Source organism: Prunus mume, linkage group LG2 (genome assembly GCF_029339155.1).
Source record: "Prunus mume cultivar Tortuosa linkage group LG2, ASM2933915v1, whole genome shotgun sequence".
NCBI lineage: Eukaryota > Viridiplantae > Streptophyta > Magnoliopsida > Rosales > Rosaceae > Prunus > Prunus mume.
This window is the reverse complement of record NC_142699.1, coordinates 12,634,497-12,649,464: the sequence shown is the minus strand read 5'-3', so window position 1 is coordinate 12,649,464 and position 14,968 is coordinate 12,634,497. Positions and strand designations below refer to the sequence as shown.

Here is a 14,968-nt window from a genome sequence, read left to right as displayed (position 1 = left end):
TGATGTTTGATATTTGACATCTCCCTTGGAGATGCTCTTAGGATTTGGGGAAATTTAATTAAGAAACTGAGTACACGTGTACTTGAACGAATAATCTAGTTAAGGGACCAAAATGCAACTCAGGTATAAGTTTGAGGACCATTTGAGTAAATAACTCTAACAATAACGATTTTATCTAATTGTGACAAAACAGAAATGCTCCGTTTGTCAACTACTTTCATATTAGTATCTCCAATCTTGTGTTCGAATCTCCTGCACCTGAAATTCTATGTTCGAATCCCTACACTAACCTACTGTTTGGATGAGGAAAAATAACTCGAAATTTAGTTAAAAGTCAGGAATTTAAAAAGACAAATTGACAATTTCGTTGTTTGGCATCGAATTTATTAAACGATATACGGAAAAAATCATGGAAATTGGGGCATCAAATTCCTGAGTTTAATTTCCACCAAAATATAGGTCATTTCACAATTTCCATAGTGCCACTACCATTTACAAAATTCTGTCATTTACAAAATTTGACGTTCATAAATCCAAACATTGAAATCTTCAATTACCGGAAATTGAAATTATGAAAATCTAAATTCCGTCATTTTAGAATTTTATGTAATTTTCAATTCATGTTGTTACTTGTGAGAGAATCGCTTGTATGAAGGAAAACAAAAACTCATGTCTTTAAAATTCAAGTTAACTCCAACTTACATTAATTTACCTCCAAACATATAAACTATGGAGGACATAATCAACAAAATACAGATAAGCTACCTAAAATCATGGATGACTATATCATACTCATCATACATACAAATTACAATTAAAATTTTGATTATTATATATTAATGGCTTCTTGATCTCCTAGCCTTGATCAGGAATTGTAGGTATTTCTGGGTTCTGGTAAACAGCAACAGAAACAGGTGTTCCTTGTTCACTGAAGAAAGGTGAGGCTGGACCTGTGTGGTTTGAGAGGCTTAAGGGACTTGGTTGGCCAATGCTGGAGGAGACTGGTGAGGCCTCCACAACATGACCCGAATTCTTGTTTCTAAAAGTGTGGGAGGAAAGGTCTCTTTGGAGAAAGATTCTAAGCATGACACCAATTCTTTTCCATACAGAGGTGCCTCTTGTCATTAGGATGTGTCTGTGCATAAAAAGGAATGTGGCTACAGATATCATAAGAGCTGAGGATGAAGCCACCCCAGCAATGAGTAAGAGGCCCCAGAAGCTATTCAGGCCAAGACTTTTGGAATCAGAGAATGGTGATTTTGTATTTTCACAAGTGGCTTGTCTTCCAAACCATTTGTTTTCAATCTCCTTCATCTCATCTCCATCGGTCATGTTCAGAATTGCCCTTGAAACATCAGGTACAAGAGCCGAACCTTTGGGCAATACCTATATATACACACAGAAGATGTTCTTATGTTGTCAGACTGTGAATCAATATGATTGATTAAGTGCTAAAAACGTGTGCTTTTGATTTATAGACTTGTGATCGTGGTTGTGTTTGTGGTTGTGTGTGTGAGAAAGAGAGGTAGCTCTTACAAAGGCAAAGCCATTAGTCTTAAATATTGGTCCAATGATGGTGTATTTGGAGCAATACTTCGCAATAAAAAGCCTCAAGTTTGGGGTTTCATCAACAGCAGCAGCAATGCCACCTTTTGCACTCCCTTTTGTCAAAAGGTCATCACATTCTTCTGGAGATTGATAAGCCTTAATCTTCAAATCATCAAAACCTTGTTTCAACAAAAGTTGGTAGACGAAAGAGCCCTTCGGGTAGCCCACACTCTCCTTGTTCTTTAGAAGCTGGTTTAAATCGGTAAAAGTTGGCTGGAGCTCTTGGATTGTTAAGAGTGAAGTCAGACTAGCTGTGTAACTTTGAGTGAGTATGAGCACAACAAATACCCATACTATCACCACAAATCTAGCCAAGTTGCTAACCACTGCCTCCCCTGTAAATTAATTGAAGTAAAAAAAAATGATGAATGATAAAACAAACAATTGGTAATTCAACATATGCTTCTTAATAAGGGTACTATACTATTACTTACTGTGTGCAAAAACCATGGTTGAGAAGGAGAACCACAAGCCTGTTCCGACTTGATTCGAGAGAGGGCCGTGAAAATCTTCATTGATCCGATGTTCAAGAACCCAAATCACAGAACCAATGAAGATGAAAAAGCAAGAACTTGTAAGCCAGAGGTCCCATGTCAAAGGCTTCAAGAAAACCCATGCATTCTGGCTCTTGCTATCTTTTGTTGGAACTACCATTACTACCCCTGATTCCGTGTATGGCAAGGTAAAGTCCACGTACAAGGACCTGTTCTCTCTGATTGTTGTGGCTGCGGCCAAAGCATCAAAGTTCTGTCAACAAATCAAAGATGTCAACAAATATTAAAGATGTCACCATTTCAATTTTGATCAGAAAATTAGGAATCGAACCGGGTTGTTTTCATTTCGAATTTCAATCTTGAAAAAATTAAATGAGGCTGAAATGATTTTACCCCAAGATAAACTTGATCCACCAACTGATTGTAAGTGCCAGCACTTGTACCATCAGGCTTTGCAAAGGGAATGAAGTCATAAGTTACAGCATATGGTAATTTTTCCATGACAGCATTGAAGATGTCAATGCAGTAGCCAGAAACAAGTGTGTTGTTGGTACTAGGATCACGTACCACCTTAACAAACTCAGGAGAGCCAATCTTCACAGGAACTCCCACTCTCAACTTTTTTTCGTTTGTCGGGATCTCCCATCCCTTGGGAACTGAGGTGGAATCTCCTGGCCATATGATGGGTCCCATGTTGGATTTTGAAGTTGAATATGTTCTGTTTGTGTTTGTTGAGTTCATGGATTTTTCCAAAAGTCCACTCTCTGGTGTCCAGAACCCAATTTCTCTTGCCCCATTGCCATTCACATTGACTATTTCAAAGACTGGAGATTGTAGTTGCCCATTGACAAAACTGAAGTCTCCTGCAAGGCCTTTAAACTTGGTGTTTGATAAGGATTGGAAAAGTTTCGGGCCGTTTTCAGATACACCGAAAGTCAGAAGATCAGTTGATGAGTCGATGGAAGCATTTGTGTTTTGGAAGCTAGAGATTCTGCCAGTCCCAGTCCCATCATTCTCAACTGCCATGGCTAATGCAAAAGCAGCATCATAAGCCCAGAGAGCAAAAACATCCAATTCTACATCAATGATGGTTGGATTTTGCTGTTGGAATTGCGTTTTCCATCGAACTCTAAAATCGATAAGCTCTTCTGTTTTCGGCACACTAGTCCTCACACCCAATACACCTTGCATTGACTTGATGACTGAAGAATCAGTCGAACTTACAAGATTGGTTAACCCATTGGTCATGATCCAAACATAGCCTTCTTTCATCATTCCAATCTCTTGTGCCTTGGCAAAAAGCCTAGCCCCAAGAGACTGCGACATGTGCACAATGAAGACCCTAGTTTGCATAGTCATTAACTTGTAAAGCGCTGCTGTAAGTTGGTCGTCAGTGGCCATTGGAGGTACGGCGCAACGGTAGGGGACACGAGCTTGAACGTCATGCAAAGCATCGACCAAGGATGGTAAAACTCCCTCACCAAACTCGTTGTCTACATAGATGGGCACAGCTCTTCTCCACCCAAAGGCTTGAACAATAGCACTTATGGCTTTGACTTGAGAGGAATCATTCTGTGCAGCTCGGAAAAAGTATGAACTCCGAATGGAAGTGAGGGAAGGACTCGTTGCTGAAAATGAGATTATGGGAACCTTGGCTTTGTCTCCAATATCAATTACAAATTTGGCTTGCATTGATGATGTAGGTCCTATGATTGCTTGCACTTGAACATTCTTGATCAGGTCTAAAGCTGTGTTTCAATAGAAAACAGAAACAAACGGCAGAAGAAGTTATTAGAATCACCTCTTTCTCATTAGAAAACAGAAGAAAAGGCAGAGAAAGATCAAATGAAACCCAAAAGGAGAAAAAGAGAGAGACACCTGCAGCAGCTGCATCTACAACATCTTCTCTAGGGTCCCTGATGCTCAAGGCAAGCCTAGTTGTGGAGGAACCATGGGAGGCATAGAAATCTGAGAGGGCCATTTTGATGCAGCTCAACCAAACTTTTCCGGTGAGTGAATCGAGGTCATCAAGAACCACGCCAACATTCACTGGGATCACTGTTCTGTTCTGTCCCATGACCAAGGAAAACTTAATGCTTAAAGAAAGAAGGAAGAAGAAAGAACCAAAGAGGTTCATGTTTCGATCTGTTTTGCAGGCTTCGATAATGTCATTCATTTGGAAGACATTTTTATATAGTATGGTAGGATGGGTGACCGGATTCCTTGCTCGAAATCTCTGATTCTAACAGACGCAAAATCTTGGTATAAATATTTACATGATTGATTGTTTCAAACATTTTCTTATTATTCTCGATGCTCAAAAAGTTACGGTTTGTCAAGTTTGTCAACAGGCTAAACGAACTCAATCCTCTGCACGTTCTGTTTACCTTGACCCAATCAAAGTACAAATTGAAATACAATACCCAAGTCAGAGAGATGTGATATAAAATACTCCATTCAAGCATCTAGTAGCATCAAACTGAAGCTGACATATCGCTTAAACTATGAAGCCACTTGGCCTGGCTCCTCTTGTAACATGAAGATCCCCCATACCCCATATTTTTGGGGTCCAGAACCAAGTGGGAGGGTATATGATGATGTTAACTTAGGCTTCAATCAAGAATTTGCCGTAACGGTCACAAATGTTTTTCTTTCTTTTTTTGGACCAACCAATCCCGAAACTTGCCCTTTTTCATTTTAAATTTTGGTCAATGTTTTATAGTAAACTGCTTTATTGTTCCATTCTGTAAGTTTTCTTTCCAATTTTCTAGCTTTGTTCCGTGGTCTTCACAATTTGAGAGACAGCGAATCATATTATTATTATTTTTTAAATGCAAGCATTATTTTGCATATTTGGAGCAAGTCTTCCCCAACTAATTAGGAACCCGGGTACAAAATCTGGTCAAATTAATTACCAAGTGTTCCCCAGCAAGAGAAATTACTAAACTAATCACCAAGCAGCCATTCAGTTTCTTCAAGTAGCACATGTGACAATCAAATAATCAGATATGCAGTCTTTTTACTGTATAATTCCATCGATGTACAACTTAACTACTTCATATCAAGAAATATACCTTCAGTCTGAAAAAATTGAAAGTGCATACATAAAAGCAGAAGAAAGAGTGATTGAGCATCACCTAGTCATCTAGCACCATTGCTATTAGTTATAACCCCACACAAGCTGAAAATGGAATAACAGAAATACAATTCAAATCATTCTTCTCTTGATGCAGGATCCAACCCGGTTGAAGGGCTGTCAGCGAAATATTCTTGGTGCTTCACATTAACACCATACTGCTCAATTAAGAATAACAAGAGGAGCATATTAATTCAGCGAAAGTTAACATATGAAGAATAAGTAAAAACAAAACCAGCTTGACATTGCACACAAATTATAGGTGGATTCCAGAGAATCTCAATTACAGACCAGGCCATTCAGTGAACATTTGGTTGGTCCAAAACTGACCAGAACCTTTATCAATATTAGATAATTCCATTGATTCCAGACTTATGCAAACATACGACTCAAATAACTAAAATCTTGGTTACCTCACGCAACGCCCTTGAAAGGTCTTCCATCGTCAATATTAGGCGCTTATCCTGTTTCAAAATCAAAGTTAATTTAAGACTAGCCATAATTAGGCAGAATATAAAACACATCTCACCGGGAAAACTATTAGAGTACCTTTTGTTGTTTGTCCCTTTTGTCTTTGACTACAGAAGCTTGTCTTGCTTTGCATTGCCTGTTAACAGGCATGAGCATGTAAACATCTTTTCCACTAGTAATAGCTTAGACACTGGCTAACTACAAGTGCAACAACCAAGTTGTGTAGCTAAATAATTTTGGACCAACAACAGAACCTATGAGTGTAGTTACATATTTCTCGTCTAACATTTGAGAGATCAAAAATTTAATAGTCTTCAATTATATATCCTACTCAGGAAAAAAATTTGGTCTTTACACATGTGCCTCCCTGTGAACTTGTGCCATGAGCCAAGAGGAGAAGAATTTAGTGGCTTACTGAAGAGCGTCAGTTGCAACCTCAGAAACAAACTTTTGCGTGGCAACAGCTACCAGCCTAATTCTGCGAATAGGGTAAAAAAAAAAAAACAATTCAACATACTTATATGCAGAAAAATACATCCAATTCATATTTCAAAAATATAAATAAATTTAGTAGCATTTGCCACTGTCGGCTCAAAAGAAAGTTACACCAAAAGCTCCTCTACATCAATGATTGTAACCTAATTCAAAAGGCTTAAAATTTTAAGCATCAAACAGAAAACAGTAACTTCTTCTTAACATCCATTCAGCACAAATCTGAAACAGCTAATGGGAATAAAAGCCAGAAAGCAAAAGAGAAGATAGATACCCAAAATGAAAGAAGGAAAAGATCCCAGATAAAAAAAGAGCGAGTACTACCATACGCGTAACAGACTCTGCCTACGCCTAAACGCCTGGCCTTCACAAGCCCATACAACTTTACCCAGACTAGTCAAACCTTGATTAGCAAGTTTCGTGTACTTGAACAATCAATAAACAAAAAGGCATATTCAATTTTCTATTTCACTGCCACAGCACTAACTTAACCAACAAATAGTGATAAATTTCAAGCTCTAGGTATATGCTCGCTCCGAAAATGGTTGAAGATGAATTGATATAAACTAAACAAATCAAAAGGCAGGCCCTTCTCTGCAGCAGGAAAATAAGTAAAATATTGGCTAAGCCTAACCCTAACAGATACTGATGGCTCAGCTTAGCTCATCGTAAAATCTTCCCCAAAAATTGGAAATTAAAAGCAAAATTAACTTAACAGAAAAAAAGAAGAAGTACCTACAATCGAACGTCGGGGCATTGAAAGCCGCTTTTGGCCAAGTAGTGCTCCACAAGCTCGTCGGGTATCTGAAAGAAGAAAAACCACGATTTGGATTTGATTTGATATGATCGGAATTTGAATGAAATGAAATTGATGGAATTAAGTATTACAGTGGGGGTATAGTCCATTAAGGAAGCAAGAAATTCTGTGAGTGCCGCGTCGTCATCGTGCCTGCTGCTTTCGCTCGATTGCTGGTTCTGGTTCTGGTTTTGGTTATGGTTCATCTTCTCTCTCTCAGAAATACGATATTGGTTTGAGACTAGCGCTGAGATTTGCAAATTTATCGACTTAATTTTTGCCTTGAAGTATTTTTATTTATATTCACCCGGATCGGGTTATATCTTTTTCCGAATCCATTTAGGCCCATTATTGTTTTGGGCCTATAACTAATGGCCCAAATAGCGATTAAGCACTAAAACCTGCAACTGCAAGCAACTCTTTGAAAGAACACAACTGTCATTTTAATCCCAGGTTGCAAGGGACCATGATATACATTGCAACATCAAGTGATGAAAAAGTCAGTGTCATCCTCTTCCAGTCAAACTTTTAACAGAACAACTTGGGAAGAATTATTGAACCACAGTGAATCTGTAGTTTTAACAAATTTATTAATGATTGCATCAGAAAGGTGGGGGGAAAAAAAACGGATACAATGTTCATGAGAAAGAAACTTTGACAGCTTTACATCATACTCTGTGTTGAAAGAACAAAACAAAAAACGGAAGGGATTTAACGCGTCTACTTCGACTTCTGGTTGTAACGCTGAATTCCGTTGACATCTACAATCCCAGGAGGGAAGACGGGATCAGTAGCTGCTCTAACAGCAACGTTTGCCACTGCTGTAACATTCACTGGAGGAGTAAAGAGAGGCCCAACAAGTGGCAGCTGGTTCAGAGGTCTTGTGTGTTGGAACAACTGCCAGTAAATTCAATATGAATTAGTTGATATAACTTTTCACTCTCAAAAAGAAATGAATGTGAATCAGTTTATAGCATGAGGTTTCTTAACCTGAGAGTATCTCTGTTCAAGAAAAAAAAGGGACCAAAAAACCTTGTTTGGGACTAGTAGAAATCAGCTGAGAGAGATTATTACGATAAGTTTCTGGATATTTTATATCAAGTTCCCCTTTTCGTTAAAATCTTGCTAACTCAGGTTTCAGGCGAATTATAAGTGGGGAACTACATGTGGAATACATGAAGAACTAGCACTTTACCATCTCCAATGGAGAACCAATTACTCCGAGAGGTAACTTTACGCTCCCAACGCTTCGAGTCCCATAAATAAATCCAGGCCTCAAAATCACTCCTGAAAACCGCAAGTAAAATTTCATGTAATAGAAGATTCCATTATTATACAAAACATAAACGGTCCCTATAACTAATACTCTAGTCACCCGTTATTGGTTTCAAGAAACATAGTAAATTAATGTTTTTAAGAAGATATTGATTGAAATTAGAGGGACAAGATATGTAACTAATTGTTAAATTTCCAGGCAAGTTTATTAATATCTCAGATCTTAGCCATTTATCTGATAAATGAACAGCTAGGTATAAGATGTTCATCTGACAGAGTAAGAAAGCTCACCTCCATAAGGGAATTTGGTTAGTAGCTCTGTTTCTGCAGCTCTCTAGATTGAACAAGATGCAGCAAAGGAATTTGTGTCAGATAACATTAAAAACATTAAAAATTGTTCCCAGCAACAATACTAGAGCATGATGAAATGGGTACGAGTAAAAGACAAACATTTATTAAGAAAAGAGTCCCAGCATTAAAATGTCTCGTACAAGTAAACTTAAACAAAGCAAATAGGTTGCTATCATTCAGTATGGTACCTTCCCCTCATAATATCCTCGCAGTAAGTAATTTACCACACCAAAATCAGCAGCAGAGACATACACAAATCGTTTCACACCTGCAGGATCAACGGCAATAGTTTAATAGAGGTACTAAGGAAGTTGCCAATAGAAAATGAAATTTGAAACATATATGAATATATACCTTGTTCAGAAGCAGCTCTAATTGCATTTATATTAGCAGTCCCATTAATCTTATACATGTAAGAATTGGAGCCAAACCCACCAACACAGGATATCTAGGACAAGAAAACTCATTAGGAAGGCAAATCAAACATATCACCCAGGAAAGAAAGCTAAGTGGCAGGATAAGTAAGAGAGAGTTTCATTCTATAATCTATACAATAAGCACATTTTGAACTACAAATGGAAGGGGGGAAACAATACATTACATGGATAGAGAAAGTGTCAGTGTGTGCACGCGTCTTTGCTACATATTGGCTAATGACGGTCAATTAAAACAGAGCATGAAGAGAATGCATACAACAGACGTGACACCATCGAGAGCATCCTTCAATGACTCAGGTGATAGAAGGTTTCCTGGAAAAGGAAATTTTTTTTAAGAAACTGCTGCCCGAAAAAGAGTGAGGTCATCAAAAAAAGACTACGCAAGAAAGCAAACCTTTATGCCAGGTCACATTGTTGGCCCATGGATCATGTAATGATGACCTACCAGACCTGAGAAGGAAAATAAGAAAGCATTAGGAATTAGATGGTATTCAATCAAACAGAATAATCAAATATATGGAGATGGAAGTGTAGTATTTTCCTCTTAGTAAATAGGCAGCTACAGAATTATTATTCCCTTCTTATATAGAAAGCATTCAGATCGGCTACAAGCCTAATTCAGATCGGCTACAAGCCTAAACTGATCAACGCTGATGAATAATTCCTAAGCATCAATAGGTGAAGCAACTTAACAATTATATAGAGAAAAGTCATACCTGCTAAGGCTGGCAACAGACAATCCACGATCTAATGCCTCTCTACAAACATGTGAGCCAACAAATCCATTTCCACCCAACACAAGCAACTGAATTAAGAATCACACAAGTTAAAGAAAATATAATGGCTCAGAGATGGATAAAACAAAAATATAGACGGAATAACAGTTCGATAGTATTCACAACAAGATAGTACCTTCTCTGTTGGAGGAGGGGGGATGTTTACAGTCTCTGCTTCCTCAACCTTGAAGGGTTCATCAACCTTACTAGAGTCTGTTGAGAGATACCTCCCATTCCTGGGTGCATCCATTATACTGAATTTACAGAAATGAGATATTTGAAAATCACAATACACCCTAAACCCGAAATAATCATCGTTAGAATCCTACTAGATTCTGGAAACAAAAACATTCCAAAGAAAAATAAACATAAAAAAATATCAAGGAAATATTAGCTTGTCAATTTCCACCCACAAATTCAACAATGTAGGAGAACCCGTGGCAGTAAATAATACGAAAACAGTAAAGCGTATCCATGAACCCAGATAATAAATTATTGTCAAGCAAACCCAAAAACTGAATTTAAAAATTAAACTTAATACTCTAATATCCCAATCAATCTGTTTAGGGTTTTCCATTATTTTCCCACTCTCTCTCGACAGCCAAACATGGCATTACTATTCGCGAAACAAAAACATCAATACCCAAAAGAATCACATTTCAAAGACCAAAGTAGAATACAGAAGAAATTGAGTATGGATTCAAAGCAAAAAGAAATAGAAATCAAAACATACAAGAGCCTGGGAAATGATGATCTTGAATGGATCAACCGCGACACGACCGTCCTCATTTTGAAATGCGTTTTCCAGAGTCTCTCTCGCTTTTTCTAGGGTTTCTTCAAGTTCAGTTTCTGGGAGAATGCCTGGAGCACAAGCAATCGGAGAGTCTAGCTCCTTCTTGCAGAGGACGGGTTTGGTTTAGAGAGAGTGAGAGCTTAAGAGAAACAGAACACATGGCGCGTAATGGTGGAGACAAGTGGTTCGTTGAAGGCCTAGGGAAACTGCAAAGGGACAAGTCTAGCGTGTTAATCAAGCACACCGCAAACGCTGTGTTTCACGTTTCATAAATGATGTGGCGCTTTTTTATTTGACAAAATGACAATAGTTCTTTAGTGTCCTTGCATTGAGATCGATCCTCATTTTCGTACATTTGAGTAATTTAGAATAGGCTTATTTACTGTAGTGTCCTCTAAAACTATGATCAAGTGTCACTTTGCCCTCTAAAAGTTAAAGTGAGTCACTTTGCCACCAAAGTTTAATGTCTCATGTTGCCTCATATCGTCAACTTCATCAAAAAAATCTATTAATTTTGATGGCATGATAGAAATATATTTATAATTTCATAACACGTGGATCATTTATCCACCAATATGAGTGACATGGCCAAGAAAATATCGTTTTTTTTCTTCTTCTAATTTGTGAAATTCTACTGTAATTTTGATTTTCAAGTTTAATATACTCATTGTTGAAATTTAAGGAACTTTGACTCCATTAAAATTTTCGACCAAATTAGGAGATGTGAAGTGTCTTCAACATATGTCCCTTACATGCTAATTTCGTCAAATAATTGAATAAATCTACAACCAATGAACTAAGTTGGTTTATGCTTGAGTTATAGGAACGAAATTTGACCCGCCTTCTTTGCTCTCTTGTATTGGTAAATTGTGGGAACACATTTTGGTAACCTATTATGAGGCACCACGTGGACAATGGGAATATAATCAACAATTGTACTCCATTTAATTGGTCAATTGTTTAGACTTAAAATAGGATATTACCATAAATTAGGGATATGATATTTGTTAAATCTCTCTGATTAATCCAATCTCTCCATTTAGGGGAGAGAATAATTTCATTCCATATGAGAATTATTCTCTGAAAAACTCTAGAATGCACATACAAGGTAATCTAATTTTTACCTGAGAAATTCACTCTCTCTCACACCATTCTCTCCCAAATCCTTCACGGCTTCGGCCACCCTCACACATGGCTCCGGCCACCTGGCTCTCCCCATGAGAGAAGACCTCCATCCTTTTTGTTACTTTGTCGTATCTTTCTCAAGATCCAATTAACTGACTTAGGCATCGAAGGGCTTTTGGCGAACACCACCCCAAGCGTGGTCTATTTACTCATGTCTTTTTCACATGGATCGAGGAAGATGAGAGAAAAGGAAGCTTGAATGGTGTAGAATCAACCCACGAAACAAACCTAACCATCAATGGTCAATATTGCCCGAAAAAAAAATATTTGATGTGTATCTATCTATGAGTCATTCTATAGTGAGGGCCATTAATAATCTAATGACTATCTAATTTGATCCAACAATTAAAATGTAGGGCCTACCAAATATATAAGTACATCGCTGTAGAATTCTTCATCCATCTATCTAATATAAGCTTGAATGCTTGCATGGCCCAAAATATAGCTGAAAATAGATGGGATCTAAAAGGTCCAAAGCTCCTTCCCTTCTCTAGATGGGTCAAGTATAAGTTCTTCTTAAGCCTGGACAAAACCCTAGTTAAGCCTGGATTTTGCTCAAGCAGATATGGGCTGAACATTAGGCCCAATATTTCTTTCAAAGTGATAGTATGAAAGCAGCCTTATTTTTTTTTTTTTTTAATTTTAACAAATCAAATATTTTGAGATTACTTTACTGTCAAGGAGGGAGATGGAACTCCGGTGTAACTGGACTAAAGGAGATGTCAAAAAATCTTTTATAGGAGCCGACAGATTCATTAGGCATGATCTGATAAAATTTAGTCTAAATCATGAAGATCTTATTAGCTCAGAGAGAAGGAAACTAGATTTGCTATATATATATATTCCTCAATCTGTTGTAAATCCAATTGTTCAACTGGCAATGGCATACATGGATCCAGAAAAGTGGATTTAATGTTTGATACTCCAAGTGAATCTGTGTGTGCCTAATTAACTTTGTCCAATTTCCAGAAGGAATATTTGAAGGCCTCTCTCTCAGTGGCCTCCTCCATTTTCCATCATGGATGATGACTCTTGTGTGAGAATAATTATTTATTTTTTTTAAACACCCTCTAACTGTAACAACTGATCTTTTGTGAATTCCAAAGGCCAACACAAAGTGGGTTGGATTCCAAGTTGAAATCAGATCAGAACAATTAAGGAAAAACAGAATTTTGGATTTGCATTTGAATTTGAATTTGAATCGCAGCAGCTTGGATTTGAGGGCAGATTTTGAAAGGCTTTATTCCATCGTGTAGTTTTCATACCAATTTGCATCTATATATAGCATGCAAGATTTGGTGAAAGGGAAGAGACTTTATCCGAATATAAACCGAAGGGTCCCTTGGTAATGTGCTGGTTTTATATGCGCATATATATGAGAAAACGACTTAAGTCTGTCCCATTAGTCTTTACAGTGAAGCAATCAATCTCCATTTGGCTCATTGTCTAATAAGTTTCCTTACCCCTGATAAAACTTACAATATATATGAGAAAAGTGCGAGAATATATGCAGCACTTAGGGCATTTTCGGACTCACTGTTCCAATTTAAGATTTGGTACGCATATAACGTCTATCTCAGACAAATATTTATGTTGTCATATTATGAATTTAGACGGCGTAACTTGATCAGTTATGCATATTCACAGTCTAACGATATAAGTATATTATCACACATTTTAACGAAGAAAAGAAAACATTAGCCTTGAAAGTAATATATGTGTTTGGTTTGGTGCATTTCAATATGATGGCTGATGTGTATGAGCTAGTACTAGTGCTGGCTCCCTTATCTAAATCAAAAGAAGAAGCATATAATAAAAGGGTCTACAAAAACGTCACACAAAAAAAGACCACTCAAGTAGTGGGAACAAAGTGCCCCTCTTTCTCCTTATTTTCTATGTTGCGGCAGAAGATTCCAACACTAACCCTCACCATGGTTTCTTTTCTTCTTCTTTTTTCCGTTAATTAGATTAGTATGGACGCTAACCTTTAATTAAAATAAATAAATTCTGGGTTAAGTTATATCTCCCAAGTACAAGTACCCTGTCCTATAATATGATAATATTATATTTCAAATCATTCTAGCAATCCCTCCATATGTACTTAATTAAATCCATAGGATATGATTCTCCTCTTTTAGCAATGTGGAGTTTAATTCATTATTAGAACTAATCATCACTTATTATTATTAAATAAATTTAAGGAGAAACACTAATTGGGGCAGCACCCAAAATAGAAGTTGATGATGTCAATCTCAACAAGTTTTACTGTAAGGTGTTTTTTTTTTAATTGAAAACATATGCAGATCTGTCGTGTCCGGTAATAATTTCCAAAGATACAAATTAAATATTTTTAAAAACTAATTAAGTGGTTAATAATGATTAACTTGCCTGGAAAAGCAAAGATTAAGTACAAAAGTTGAATGGATTTGATCAAATCAATTATCTGATTGCGTTGTGTGACACTACTAGTACTGAACTCAAAAGAATCTCCAAGTTAACTGTGGAGAGGAGAATTTCAACTCCAAATGGCGTTGAGTGACAGAAAGAGAATATCTATTGATTAACGTGTTGAAGTGAAACAGAAGCATCAAAGTGGATTCAAATCGTGTATGAATGCATTACGGTTAGTTCATTACAAATGGCTTTTGATTTTAGGCCTTTATTCATGAAACTAATCTACAGTGAAGAATATGGAATCCGTACCATATCATGTTGAAATGAGAAAGAATAATGTTAATACAGTACTTAAAAGCATTGATTAAGGTTAACATGGAAAATAAGCAACCTGCGGCAAACGTAAAGCATGTCGGTAGGGTAGGCGCCGTGATTAAGTTAATAAAGTTCATGTTTTAAGCAGAAATTTCAGGGAAAAAAATTCGTGTTTTGCAGTGTAGAGGCCCTTTGACACAATTTTTATAAAGCAGTCACAAAACATGATTTATGATAATTTCCCAGAAAATATACAAAGGTATTTCCCTTTTTATACTTGTATGTCTTCTAGCTATCGATACAAAGATCGTTTTGTCACAACTTCTATGTGTAAAAGGTCCCCTGCCCACATACATATATGGATCCATGAAAGATCTTTAAAGATGATAAAACCCTAGTTGCATAAGTTGCATACAACAATCATGTCTTCCTATATGAATCAATC

The 14,968-nt window shown here is 37.1% G+C and overlaps 3 protein-coding genes across 4 annotated transcripts; all 3 read right to left on the bottom strand.

Moving 5' to 3' along the window:
* Positions 1 to 706: 706 nt before the first annotated feature.
* LOC103320898 (glutamate receptor 2.8-like) lies at positions 707 to 4,956 on the bottom strand. Its single transcript, XM_008222641.3, has 5 exons — positions 3,981 to 4,956; positions 2,496 to 3,850; positions 2,043 to 2,355; positions 1,537 to 1,943; positions 707 to 1,386 (listed from the first exon to the last, which is right to left on the bottom strand). Exons 1-5 carry the CDS (start codon positions 4,276 to 4,278, stop codon positions 856 to 858), a joined length of 2,904 nt encoding a protein of 967 aa, XP_008220863.2. The 5' UTR covers positions 4,279 to 4,956; the 3' UTR covers positions 707 to 855.
* A 134-nt stretch (positions 4,957 to 5,090) lies between these two features.
* On the bottom strand, positions 5,091 to 7,272 carry TAFII15 (TBP-associated factor II 15). Its single transcript, XM_089045000.1, has 6 exons — positions 7,090 to 7,272; positions 6,941 to 7,005; positions 6,125 to 6,187; positions 5,788 to 5,845; positions 5,652 to 5,702; positions 5,091 to 5,396 (listed from the first exon to the last, which is right to left on the bottom strand). The coding sequence occupies exons 1-6, from the start codon at positions 7,201 to 7,203 to the stop codon at positions 5,316 to 5,318; spliced, it is 432 nt and encodes a 143-aa protein (XP_088901126.1). The 5' UTR covers positions 7,204 to 7,272; the 3' UTR covers positions 5,091 to 5,315.
* A 276-nt stretch (positions 7,273 to 7,548) lies between these two features.
* Positions 7,549 to 10,798, bottom strand: LOC103320684 (NAD(P)-binding Rossmann-fold superfamily protein). 2 transcript variants are annotated; one of them, XM_089044999.1, is made up of 10 exons: positions 10,570 to 10,798; positions 9,973 to 10,132; positions 9,777 to 9,865; positions 9,455 to 9,510; positions 9,317 to 9,372; positions 8,978 to 9,071; positions 8,812 to 8,891; positions 8,564 to 8,606; positions 8,193 to 8,284; positions 7,549 to 7,894 (listed from the first exon to the last, which is right to left on the bottom strand). In XM_089044999.1, exons 1-10 carry the CDS (start codon positions 10,623 to 10,625, stop codon positions 7,718 to 7,720), a joined length of 903 nt encoding a protein of 300 aa, XP_088901125.1. In that variant the 5' UTR covers positions 10,626 to 10,798; the 3' UTR covers positions 7,549 to 7,717. The 2 variants fall into 2 exon arrangements, with proteins under 2 accessions (XP_088901125.1, XP_008220617.2); XM_008222395.3 differs by having other exon boundaries at positions 9,973 to 10,090; positions 10,570 to 10,796.
* Positions 10,799 to 14,968: the final 4,170 nt, after the last annotated feature.

Coding starts and splice junctions, on each gene's coding strand:
- LOC103320898 (XM_008222641.3), bottom strand. CDS start 4,278: ATGAATGACATTATCGAAGCCTGCAAAACAGATCGAAACATGAACCTC. Junction 3,851..3,980: donor TGTAGATGCAGCTGCTGCAG/GTGTCTCTCTCT, acceptor ATTGAAACACAG/CTTTAGACCTGATCAAGAAT. Junction 1,944..2,042: donor AACCATGGTTTTTGCACACA/GTAAGTAATAGT, acceptor ATTAATTTACAG/GGGAGGCAGTGGTTAGCAAC.
- TAFII15 (XM_089045000.1), bottom strand. CDS start 7,203: ATGAACCATAACCAAAACCAGAACCAGAACCAGCAATCGAGCGAAAGC. Junction 5,846..6,124: donor GTTGCAACTGACGCTCTTCA/GTAAGCCACTAA, acceptor GCCTGTTAACAG/GCAATGCAAAGCAAGACAAG. Junction 5,397..5,651: donor TTTCAAGGGCGTTGCGTGAG/GTAACCAAGATT, acceptor TTAATTGAGCAG/TATGGTGTTAATGTGAAGCA.
- LOC103320684 (XM_089044999.1), bottom strand. CDS start 10,625: ATGAGGACGGTCGTGTCGCGGTTGATCCATTCAAGATCATCATTTCCC. Junction 10,133..10,569: donor TCATCATTTCCCAGGCTCTT/GTATGTTTTGAT, acceptor TTTCGGGTTTAG/GGTGTATTGTGATTTTCAAA. Junction 8,892..8,977: donor TAGAGCTGCTTCTGAACAAG/GTATATATTCAT, acceptor TTGATCCTGCAG/GTGTGAAACGATTTGTGTAT.